Source organism: Ciconia boyciana, chromosome 2 (assembly GCF_034638445.1).
Source record: "Ciconia boyciana chromosome 2, ASM3463844v1, whole genome shotgun sequence".
NCBI classification, from domain to species: Eukaryota; Metazoa; Chordata; class Aves; order Ciconiiformes; family Ciconiidae; genus Ciconia; species Ciconia boyciana.
Window position 1 is genome coordinate 147,511,661 of NC_132935.1, and position 12,916 is coordinate 147,524,576.

The 12,916-nt window shown below is 36.0% G+C and overlaps 1 protein-coding gene across 1 annotated transcript in view; it reads left to right on the forward strand.

Moving 5' to 3' along the window:
- PLXDC2 (plexin domain containing 2) overlaps window positions 1-12,916 on the forward strand; it is a 283,218-nt gene that overhangs the window by 199,504 nt on the left and 70,798 nt on the right. Inside the window, exons 5-6 of the mRNA XM_072854412.1 lie at window positions 3,711-3,833; window positions 6,325-6,443. Coding sequence (XP_072710513.1) covers window positions 3,711-3,833; window positions 6,325-6,443 — 242 coding nt within the window. The remainder of the gene's footprint in view (window positions 1-3,710; window positions 3,834-6,324; window positions 6,444-12,916) is intronic.

A 12,916-nucleotide genomic window follows, 5' to 3' on the forward strand; every position in this document is an offset into this window, starting at 1 on the left:
CAATAGCAACTTCAAAGGACTCATTGCCTGTGCTGCTTTGAACCTGTATTCTGTTATTCTGCACACTTGGCAAACATTGTCGAAATGAGTTCACGCTGAGTTTGTGCACAGCTAGGAACAGAAAAAAGAAACCACAGATAACTTATGTGCAGATTGTTGTAATCTTGTATGTTAAATCTTATATGTAAATCTAATATGTTAAAATGCAACAGACACGGAGCATATTTTGGAATGGATAAATTCAGATGTAAAATGCATTTTTAAATCAAGTCAGGGTCCTGCATCAAGTGGAAGTGTGCTTTCATATTTAAGTGGTTGTATATATACAGAGAGAGTTTTCCCTTCTCTTTGTGTGAGTGTGCATTTGTACAATATGAGGACTAGGAGTATACCTTCCTTGATTTACAAGTGTCTTTAGTATTAGTTCATCCTTAGTTTTAGTTAGATTTATATATACATATAAAACTTACAAAATGCTGAGCGCTCTTTCCTATTTGTCTTCATTCCAGTATTTAGGAGCATATTATGCTTCTAGGTATAGTACTTGTGGAAAGTTTTGGAAAAGAGCTCTACCAACCCCTCCCACAAAGGAGAGATTAAGTGGTTCAGGAAATTGCAGGTCTGAAAAATTCCTCCTTGACTAAATGAATCAACCATGGGCATTTACCACTGTCAGAAAATTAGGTCACAGATAGTGTAAGCCAATTTTCTGCAGAAGTCCATTCAGGAATAAGTTAATTTTACATTTGCTGCTTTCTTTAAGTTGTAGTGGCAGTGATAAAATGTCCATGCTCAACAGTGGCTTCAGCCTTTGAATCTGTGGGATGATTTGAAATTTGTGTTTCTTTTCAAGTTCTTCCAACGCATGACTGGAGTTCTCATTAGAATGATCTTCATGCAAGGCCTGCCTGCTTTCCAGCTATCATCCACCTCCTGCTTTCCATTTTTGTCTAAAGTAAAGCTGCATCCGGCAAATACTTGGAAATACGTTCTGTGGTTACTAATTACCTGGGCTGATTTACTTAGTTATGTGTTCCAGCACAATTAAGTCCTTTCTTTTCCTATTGTATCTGCCTCATTATTAGTTATAATGGTGACATTTATACTGTAAATGGGATGAAAGCATGAAAGGGAAACTGTGTGTAAAGATAGGACCATTGTGCAAGGGATGAATAAGTACTGAATAATTTAGGCTAATTCTAATACATGAATATGGATTCAAAGGTTTTGTTTATATTGTCTTCAAAATATTTTTGAGGAATGGTTTCAAGGTTATAGACCTACCCAAGATTGTGTTAAGATATGTATGCACATGACCATAGGGATAATAAATGGCACAAATATTCTATGAAATGATATGTATTTAAAATGTCTAAATAAGCACAAGGGAATACTTCTCAAAGGAATAACATTTCAGAAGCAGACAGCAATAAATAGGAAATAATGAAAATGCATTTCAGGGACTATACTGTGGCAGGGCTGTTGGCTATCCTAAATTGGTGAGTAATACAGTAAAATTACGGACACAACTGTATATTCTGAAAGTTCAGGTTTATACATGACTTGTAAATATGTGTGGATAGATTTATTTTTTTTAATTGGTGTTTCTCTCTCCCTTTCAATTAGTAAAAGAGAAAAGTGGTATTTAGATATTTAATTGAAAGAATCTCCCCCCTCCCCCCCCAAAAAAAGACAGTTGTAGTTTATCCTAAGAATTAATTTAGCAGTTAGGAGGTGTCCAAATATTAAAATACTGTATCGTTTTAATATCTAGGTATGTTTAAAATGAAGCAAAGGCAGATAGCTTCCTAGCTCACCCCTTTGTCAATGTCAAATATTTCCAGCTGAATTTTTTGTTGTATTTTCTCCACACCTCGCTTTTTCTTAGGTCTCCTATCATCTCCACTTGAATTAACTTCATGGTACTTGATCTTAACTGCTCTCAGCCATGCAGGAAAATGATTCCAAAGAACAACCTTTTTTGTTTGTTTGTCTATAGCATCTTATGTCTTCTAGAACTAGTTCCGTGAACAGTTAGCAAGCATTTGCCAACATGTTTCAGGAGAGGATAGGAGTAGAAGAATGCCTATTTTTTTCATGCTGTCAGAGATTTCATATATCATATCAAACAAATCTTTTAACAAACCTGTCTTATCTCACAGTGGTTAGGATGGAGATACGATTGTTAAGAAAGTGGAGTTGCACACTAGCAGATTTTTAATATCATATATTAACTGGAGTTGGCTGGAAAATGGCATTTCTGTCTTGAGGGTAATTCCAGTTGTTCAGGTTTATGGTTAGTTCTGGAATTTCACAATTGTGTTTTAAGGATAGATTTATATGCTCCTTCATCCTATGTTGTATTGTGATGATACCAAATATGAGAAGAAAGGACCTCTTGGGCTTGACAGTAAAAGGGGTTATGGAGGAAGAGAGACTTTCAATATGACTGAAGAAGGAAAAGAAAACACGAACCAGCATAAATACTGTTGCAGTGGATACTATCATTTGCCAGTAAAGAACTGAATTTTGGTGAGACGTCTTCCAAATAGAATTTTTTCTGTTAGAAAATTTTCAGCCAACTCTAATATTCTTGTTGTTATTCGGGTGTTTGCTGTTGGAATATACTTCATTAAATCAATAGAAGGAGAAAAAGTAAACACTTCAGCATAAGGCACCATCTGATAAACACTTTAAGAGGAGAGGTAATATGCAAACCTTCATTTTGAAGATCTATCTGTACCTCCAATCAACTTAAAGTTTGTCAGTTTTGACCAGCAAGGCAAAAGCTAAAATAAGTTTTTAAGTCAGTCTTTAGGTTGCGGCATCTAAAGAAGTTAGTCCCATTAGTCAATTGGAGTTGGCAAACCTAAACAATACAGGTTTATTTGTAGACCATTTATAGTTTAAAATGGCAGGGGTTTCCTGCCATTAAAATACATGAACTTTTGTCTGAAGAAAACTGCAGCATTACTGTATTCACCATAGATGACTGTTCTTCCTTGAAGCAAGAACTCCAGTTCCGAACCAGTAAGAGGTTTTGGGTGAGCACTTCTGATGGAAGAAGCCCACTATTGATCTGAGGAGTACTGTGGATTCAGGGATGACTAGGATAAACTAGTGAGACCTGACACTGCAGAGAATGTAGCAGAAATGCTGCTTGGCTTATAATAATGAAAAAATCCCATCTGTTCCACTCTTCACCTGACTTTTTTTTTAAAAAAAGTTGTCACCTCTTCTTGTCTGAAATAGTCTCTTACTCTGTGTCTCTAGAAATATGAAAAAGGGTTAGACTTAACTTTTGGAGAGGTAACAGTTTGCAAAAACAAAACAAATTGCATATTTTTGAAAGGGATAGAAAGCTCTATGGAATATGCATGGTGGTAAATGGCTTATTTTGATAATGCCATATATCTGCATTTTGTCCATAACTGTAGTTATTCTTCCTTGCTCTGTTTTTATTTCTGTATGAAAACTTGCTTCTTGAAATGATTGTTCCATTGTTCATCTTGGATCTTGTTCTTCTGGCAGCCATCACAGACATTTTCCTGAAATTTTAGCTCTTACTTAATTCACTGTAAAATTGGTGATGGGATTAATTTCTCTCAGATGACCCTTTAATGCTCTGGCAATGCCTAGTTCAACCTGCCATTCTATTAAATCTTTTCAGAAGTTACTGAAATGGTCTCAATATTTTTTTTTTATTGTAGGTTTCATATATACTGGAGAAGTTGTGCATCGAATGCTAACAGCTACACAATATATTGCACCCTTAATGGCAAATTTTGACCCCAGTGTGTCAAGAAATTCAACAGTCAGATACTTTGATAATGGTATGTAGTAGTCCTTCATAAATGAATGTGTCTGTGTCCCTTGGCTCTTCATATTTTCCTAAATAAATATTTTTGAAGGAAAAATTGAAGATTTTTTAAAATTTTTTTTTGTTCTTTTTTTTTTTAAACTCACAGGCTGTATAAAGCATGTGGCTAGACATCCATAAACAGTTAATTTAGAACATGGTTAGAGAGTCATGAATGCTTTTTCCTAATTGGACAGATATATTCTGGATGTTAAAGTACATACACTCAAACTAGCAATGTCTTTTATCAGTTTTAAAAGGAAAAATCTGTCTTGTATAAAAGTTCAAGTTCCTGTTACTTCAAAATATATATAGAAAATACCATTCACCCACTAGTTAAATGAAAATAGCATTTGTGGAATGCAATAGCGAGAATACACAGGAGCAGGGCAGGTATAAGGTTAATAAACCTGTCAATGATGAAGTGTGCATGGAGTCCCAGGATTGGAATCCAATACACTTGTCTACACCGCAAGTTCTCAACAGTCCCTTGTACAAAAGATTGAAAGGGTAAAAGGCAAACTGCAGTGTTATACTTGAAACTCTGTGAGATATTTTAAAGGCCTTGAATGTGTAGATATTTGTTTCATGAAGTCAGTTATAATCAATATTTTGAAAACATAACCTATGTGATTAAAATGGCCTGAGATTTGTCATCTTTACTGAAAGAATCTGAGGATTCTGGGGAAGACATTGCTAATGCTCATTGTATTCCTGACCTCCAGTCTTCATACCAGGTGTATCAGGCTGTAACACTTTGCTTTCATAATAAGGTTGAATACTTCTTTGAGATTTTGGATCCTTCTTCATGTGTGAGGCATGATGGTCTTTTGGACCCCATGTGCTTTAGGACAAAGAATTTGCTATCTTACCCCAAATAAAAAGGAACTGAGCCAGTTGTCTCTTCAGCTCCTGATTTCTTATTCATCCCTGTATTATCCCTCTGGGTAAGTGCGCTGCTTTAGAGTGGCATCTGTGGTGAGCAAGCACAGAGTGTAGTGACCCATCCAAGTCTCACTCATGGAGCTAACTGCAAGGAACTTAGGTACACACGCATCTACAGAAAGGCCCTGGGAATGAGAAAACTGTTTTGGAGGCAGCTGACTTTTATACTTTAGCTTGGGGTTCTGAGATGCACATAGATCTGAGGTACTCAAAGACACTCTGTAATAAGTTCTGGCTATTTTTGCTCCAATAATTTGAAAAGTCCCTTTAAATTCCTTTAAAATGAAATTTAATACAATCAAATAAATATTCAGAAAGTAGATGAATGTAGTCAGAGAAGGAAAAATGCACTGTGTGCACAATTAATGAGCATGTACTAGACTCGTGAAAGACACGTGGGACAATAATGTGGTGGACTTAGTACAGTATGCACCAAAAATTTGCATGCTTATAGTTTCATGACGTCCCCTGCCAAGATGTGTTAATGAAAGTTACAGCACAGAAGATCTGTGACAAAAGATGTTTCAAGGATATATCAAAAATGCATTGAGCTGGATGCATACTGACCCACCTTGAACACTCCAGGAAGAAATGAAATTAAAGTGCTGTGAATCAAAGCACATAACTCCCATTAGTGCCAAAGACAGAAGTGTATTGAGGAAGGCATATAAAGACGAAAAAGTCATTTTCAGTAAACAGTTTTGGTGATAAGTGTCTTTCAGCCAAGCTGCTTGAATGTGTCTATAACCCTCAACATCTGTAAAACATGCTCACAGGGTATGCAAGTCACTTGGGGTACATTTTTAGTGCAATAAGTGGATATTCAGCCAGAGAATTTCCATGAATATTAACGAGCCTCTTGCAACTAAATCTCTGCACACCAGACTCAATATTTACCCCATCTATGAATTCTTAGTGGTTTAAATTTAAACTACATTTATTTATTGCCAACACCTAATATTTTTCAACTTGTGGAACCTCAGCAAGGGCTTGCACCACGCAGAAAAAAAATAATGCTATTTATATTAATGCATAGTTAATGGAAGAATCTGAATTCCTCATATAATAACTTTTACTAAACAGGTAATGCTATTAGCACTTCCCATTTCAAAGCCATCAGGGTATATATATATACAGTGTAAAAAAAGCCACTGCAGAGCAGTGGTTGTGGCAGCACACCTGAACTCTGAGTGCTGGATCCTACCTTTAGTGATTGTTGACTCCTTGTGCAATTCCATACAAGTTACTTGACCACTCTTGCTTTAGCAGACTTCTGTGCGAGTAGTTGAGGTAGTTATTTGTGGCACTGTGGTGTCTACCTTTAAGAGGATTTCAGCTGCAACTTGTATTTGTAATACCTTTGGCATTTCAAGATACTGGGCTGAAAATTGCTAAAAAGAGACAAATCACTGTTCTTGTTTCAAGTAACTGCAGTTAAGTACTTTTCCTACAGTCAGTTAATATTTTTCTCACATTTTTTTCTTCCCTTTGCCTCTCTACCCCCACTCTGGGGTTCACAGGCACAGCACTAGTTGTCCAGTGGGACCATGTACATCTGCAGGATAATTACAACCTGGGCAGTTTCACTTTTCAGGCCACCCTTCTCAATGATGGGCGTATCATTTTCGGCTACAAAGAAGTAAGTTGGGTCTGAAAATTGTCATTTAAGTAGACAAATTACTTTATATCTGCCAGGAATTTCCCTACATTTTTGGGGGGATATTTGAAAGTTCAGCTATATAAGATCATTTCATTATATTGCTTATAAGATCACTATTTTGCTGAAAATTACATTTTATTGTAAAGGTGGTGTTCATGTGATGGATTTGAAAACCATCAACACGGCTCAAAGGTGCTACTCCTGGATTTCAACTGGCCTTTTTTGGGTGGTCATAAGTGTTGGGTGTTTAGTAAATTCTTGATTGTTTAGTATTCTTCTTGGATTTTGAAAGGTAAGGTCTAATTTGCTCAATTAGTTCACCTAATTTGGGCCTGTTTGAAAATACTCTAGAATCAATGGTTAGTATTAAAAGGTCACCTTTTTCCTGCAGCTATCATTTCTTGGCAACTGACATATTTCAAAGTTCATATATTTCAACTAAGAAATAACTGTTTTGTATCTCTAGCTCTGTGAGGTTTTCCATCTGTTTGGTGATAACACTGGTTAGATTGAGGCCATTTAGTTTGCCTTCATAACACCAATATGTTGTTGTCTTGGTCGGGCTCTTCTGCATTCTCCAAGTGTTTCAGAATTTAAATCATTACTTTAGATGATTTTTTTTTTTCTTTATATTGTTGCTAGAGTCCTGGAGGCTACAGCCTAGAGGCCATACCTCCAGTTGAATTTCATGAAAATGAGAATCAGAAGGTAGATAATCTCAAGTCTCTAGGAGCAAAGAACTATTTATTTCTTTTTTTTTTATTTTAATCTCAGTTTGGCATGCAAAGTGTGACTTTCTCTTCAAGATGTACATCTTTCTGTTATCCTCCTTATATTAAAAAAATGCAATCGGTGATATGACTGATTGTCCAGACTTGGAGAAATCTGCGTTCTCTTCTCTCTCTGCTACAGACCAGTTGTGACCCTCAGGCTCATTTTTCATGCCTGTGTTGAAGCCATGCACCTGAATGAAGCAGAAATAATAGTACTCCTCTCCCCTTCATTAGAGAGCTAGTGAGGATCTGGGTTATTCTACTAGCAGCAGTCATATCTTCACCTAAGATAGATGTCTTTGCACCTTGCAAACAGGATTGCTGCAGTATACTCTTACTGGATTAGTTTTGTAGACACAAGAAACTTCTGGTATGCCCACGTACCTGGCTTTCCTGTCATGAGTTATTCTTATCCTGAATGGAATTACCAAACATCACTTTAAAACTATTGCACGTAGTTAAGGAAAGAGACTTTTTAAAGTGGTAATAGTAACATACTAGTGGTCTGTAAATCTTTTGACAAAAGATTTTTGCAAAATCTTAGAATGTTACTACTAGCGTATTCCATTGGTAATTGCTTGGGGAATGGATTTGGAGGCTGAGATTTCCAGAAGACTACACTCTTTATTTGCAGCCTGTCTTACTCCGTTAAAACTACCTCAGCTTTTCACCTAAACAATGAAAATTGAATAAAATTTCCAATTACTGATTGGACACAAGTTGTCTGAAAAGGAAAACTGAGACACTTGTAAATTTAAACTTGACTCTAGTGCTTACAAGTCTGGCTAGGAATTGATTTACTTCCCAGTGCTGAATCCATTGCTTTCTGAGGAAGTCCTTCCTTCTGGAACCATTTCTCTTGCTCATGAGTCATGTTGTCAGGAGCCCCATTAACTCCAGTAAGATTACTTGTGTGAGTGCTCACTAGCATGAGTAAAAGTTGCACGAGAAGATTTCTACCACCTTTCTGGTGCCATTTCATTTTAGCATCACAGTTCATCAAAAATGACAGTGATGTATGGCAAATCTGTGAGGTCTTCATTGCATTATCATTGAAAGTCTCCAAGCTGTAACACCATGTAAGAAATGCAGCAGACAGGCTGCAAGTAACTTTATAAAGCATCCCACAGGGGCTTTGTATAGTGACACCAGGAGTTTATCTTGAAGAATCCACTTTTAAAATAACTTTGATTATACATTTAAGGGAGCTACAAGTAGGGACTTTTATGTCTAAAGCAATTCAGGTAAATTTTACCTTTTATTTCTTATTTATTCAAACTATTTGAGATTTCCTTTTTCATATCCTTCCTGCTCCCACATCAGGTTTGCTACCTCATAAACCTGGTGTTGACCACCAAGGCAGGATCTTGGCTGGGGTTTGGAGAGTATCAAAGGAACTGTTCTGCCCAGTCCTCTGTGTTCTGTTGTTTGCCCAATAGGAAGCAGTCTGAAATGCACAATTGTTATCCAAAATCCAGAATAGATTCTGAAAAAATAAAAATTTAGAAAAGGATCTGAGCCACCATGATAGTGAATTCTGGAGACATCAGAATATCCTTCAGAGGAGTTAATGGGTAGGAGAAGGAGCTGTACAGCCAAGTTTTCAAAATGTAAAAACAATTTGAAATATAGCAAGGTCCTATACCAAGTCAAATATTTGTTTCTTTAACAATTTAGTTTGTTTAAAGTACATATACCTTCCATTTTAAATATCACTTTGCTTACACCAACTATTAGTGTTCTGGCAAATGGTCAGGAAACATGAGCTGGCAGAAAAATTTTACTGGTGCACCTCTACTAAATATGAAATACATTACAGTGCAAACTAGCCAACAGAACATAGTAATAAAGAAAATTTTCTGCAAAGGCATACTTTTTTATGTATTAGTATTGAACACTCATTTTTTATGTTCTAAATTTTGCAGAACTTCAATTCTCAAGAGCTTTACTTCTTTTTGAACAAAATAACTATTCTGTATAGTCTTTTCCCATTAGTACTTATAGCTAATGTTCCTTAGTGTAACATTTGGTTTCTTTTTCTGTCCATGATTAATACAGGACAAATTAAGCAAAGGTACCAAAGGTTTTGTTAATGGTTTAGGATATTTTTCTTAATTTCATTGGCTTGAAGGCTTTCTTTGTTCATTTAAATAGTAATGACTCTCTATTTATGTAGTCATCCAGAAACCATTATTAAAGTTGAAATGCTTGTTCAAATTGCCCTATATGTGAAGTTGGAAAATAATTCTAAAAGAGACTTGTAGTAGAATTTCTTTATATTGTGAAAGGAGGCAGAATTGAATGGAACTGCTTAAGTACTAGCAGTTAGATGAAACTGATGCTCCTGCTATGCATGACGAAAAATATTCTGTTTTCACTAACAAGACTCCAAACCTTGTGATTGTTTCCTGAAAATTGAAAAAAAAAAAACAATGCACAGTCTTGAAGTCTCCATGGATATTCTGCCTATATTATACATTCCTGGCATTTCTTTGCCTCTGTTATTATTATTAAAAATATTAACACAGAAACAGGATCTTTGATTTTATTATTCTTAAAATTAAAAGATTCTTAAAAACTTAAAATTCCTGATTAAGTTTCATGCAGTTTGGCCTGTAGAGTAATTAATAACTATTTAGGAAACCAGCAATGAAAACCCTATGTAAGTACTATTGTGTTCCTAATTATTATTTTGCAGCATACTCTGGCTTTTATTTTTGACTCAGTTTTGAAGTGGGACAGTAATTGCACCCTGCTTACCATCTCCTTCAGAATAAGGTCAGAGGCCATCATTTTATTGTTTTTTGAAGGGCAAGATTCTGAAGTGTTCTCAGAGAAAGTTGAAAAGAATAAAACTTGAGAACGCTCTGAGGGAAAATACTGTCTAGATTACTGTTCCCAGTATTATTGTTCTATTCAGTATTATTGAACAGATTACTGTTCCCAGATTAATAGAATTTAGCAGGAATTCTAAATATCTTTTTCCCTATTGTTGAAGTATATAACCCAAAATATAGATGTCAGTGGCCCCAGCGCTAGTGTGCATTTAGGAAGCTTATTCATAAACTGGTGGCTTGTACAACACAAGAGTTCATATTGTCTATGGTAGAGCTAACATACATTTTGGAATTATTCGAGTTAAAATCAATCCTCTGAATGTAATGGCATAAAACCCCTGCCACCCATTAGCAACCACTTGCACATTCCTAGCTTACTGTTCAACTGTTTAACATGTCAGCCTGTCATGACATATCTTGCCATTCAGGTGGGTGTCCTGGTTTCAGCTGGGATTGAGTTATTTTTCTTCCTAGCAGCTGGTATAGTGCTGTGTTTTGGATTTAGTATGAGAACAATGTTGATAACACACTGATGTTTTAGTTCTTGCTAAGTAGTACTTACACTAGTCAAGGATTTTTCAGCTTCCCATGCTCTGCCAGTGAGAAGCTGGGAGGGCACACAGCCAGGACAGTTGATCCAAACTGACCAAAGGGCTATTCCATACCATATGACGTCATGCTCAGTATAGAAACTGGGGGGGAGTTGGCCGGGGGGCAGCGATCGCTGCTCAGGGACTGGCTGGGCATCGGTCAGCAGGCAGTGAGCAATTGCATTGTGCATCACTTGTTTTGTATATTCTTTTATCATTATTATTATTATTTTCTTTTCCTTTGCTGTCCTTTTAAACTGTCTTTATCTCAACCCATGGGTTCTTTTTTTTTTTCCAATTGTTTCCCCCATCCCACCGAGGGGGGGAGGCTGAGCAAGCGTCTGTGTGGTGCTTAGTTGCCAACTGGGGTTAAACTACGACAGTGAGGAATTCAGAACACTAGCTATCTGCTTGCTACCTATGTTTCACTGTAATTTTCAATAAATTATTTTATCATTTACTACAAGCCTTCTGTCAAAAGGGTATATTTCCTAATAGGCCATCATATGGTAAAAGCCCATTTGATCTTGACATCTCATTCAAAAGATTTCACCTATAAAATGACACCTAGTACGCTCATCAGCAAGTGACTGAAGTATTCAGTTCTGTAAAATGACTAATTTTCCCACACTTTAAAAATAAGCATATGTATTTGTAAATGTAGATCTAATAACATTGCAGTTTTTCAAGAGAAGAAAAGTTTTCCTGGGTCATGGATTCCCTTCTACTTCGACTGCATTTCTGTTTGTATGCCTAATTGTTTGATACAGGCTTTACCTCAGTTTGAAGAGCTGGCTATACTAACTTAATTTATGATTTCCTCACCTTACACAAACAATTCCCTGTTTCTAAAACATATATCCAAAATTTTGGCTGGTTCTTAAAGCTGTTAGACTGGACCCTACTACAACTTTCTTACTGGTTTTAGAAAATGATTCTGCAAGTTCTTCAGTCTCGCTAGAATGCCCAGCACAAGAGAGTGGACACCTGCAGGGATTTTGGCAAAAACTACTGAGATATTTCTGCTCCAAAATTTTCTATTTTCTGCTGAAGTTTTTGTATTTTCTGTTCAACTTCGCTACTGCGTCCTATTTTGGTATCAGTTATCACTGAGTCATTCATAATTTTTATTAAATAGTGAAACTGAAAGTGACTTTCAAGCTCTGAACCAAGTTGTAATGAAAAGAAAATTATTTTTAAAAACAGACAGAAAAACAACAACTAACTTGTGGCATTTGTACTGCAAGAACCCATCGCTCCTTCCTGAGGAAAAAAAAAAAAGAGAGAAAGTAGTTTGCTGTTAGCATAATTTTTGAGGGAGAGATGTAAATTGTTCAATTATTCACAAATTCAGAAAAAAACATATGATACGGCACTAGAATTAAAACTAAGGAGGCTTATTCAGGGAGACCTGAGTGCAAATTCTCCTGGTTTGCACTCACACATAAAAATGAGTATAATACTTTTCACGTGTCAGACACAATTTGTGCCGTGAGCCACCAATTTTGCCAGCATATTTTGTTGGTCACACGCCTACTCATAATTCCAATTCCAACTACATTTTATGCCCATAAAACTCTGATTTCTTTCTTCATCTGCTATGTTTCCTCTCTAACTTGGAAGAGAAATAGTCATTGCATCCTTCTCATCAGTGCTTTTTCTGACTTGATTTTCAATAGCTTCTCTAGAGTATCCTCCTCAAAATCTTTTAAGACAGTTTCTTCGATAGTTAATATAAGCTTTTCTCTACAGTATTCTGAGACTGTGAATAATTCCCTTATTTTGTGTATGCTTTCACGCTGGAAAAAGTTTATAGACTTATTTCTGGACTCAGTGAGTCTTTTATTTTGAAGACTTTGAAAATATGGCTTTCAGCCTTCTTATGTCATATTCTCCAATAACTGCATCAGAGCTAAGCTGATATAAGTCAAATTTAAATTGATGTATTACTAGCAGTATTTCAAAGCCACTTCTGTTTTTCATGTTGATTTAACATCATTCCTTTTGTTATACCAAAGCAGATCATGTATGCAAGAACCCCTAAATAAACCAGCCAAACCAGTCACTAAATCAAGTAAAAGAAATGGAAATTTATGATGCTGTTTAATTCACCAGAACTCACTTTTTCTGTTAATATTCTCAAATTTAACTTTTCCTAGACAGATACCAGTGTAATCAGGAAAAAGCGCAGCTAAATGATATTTTGGGAACAAGAACAACTACTGATGCTCAACTCAAATACCAGAAGTCAA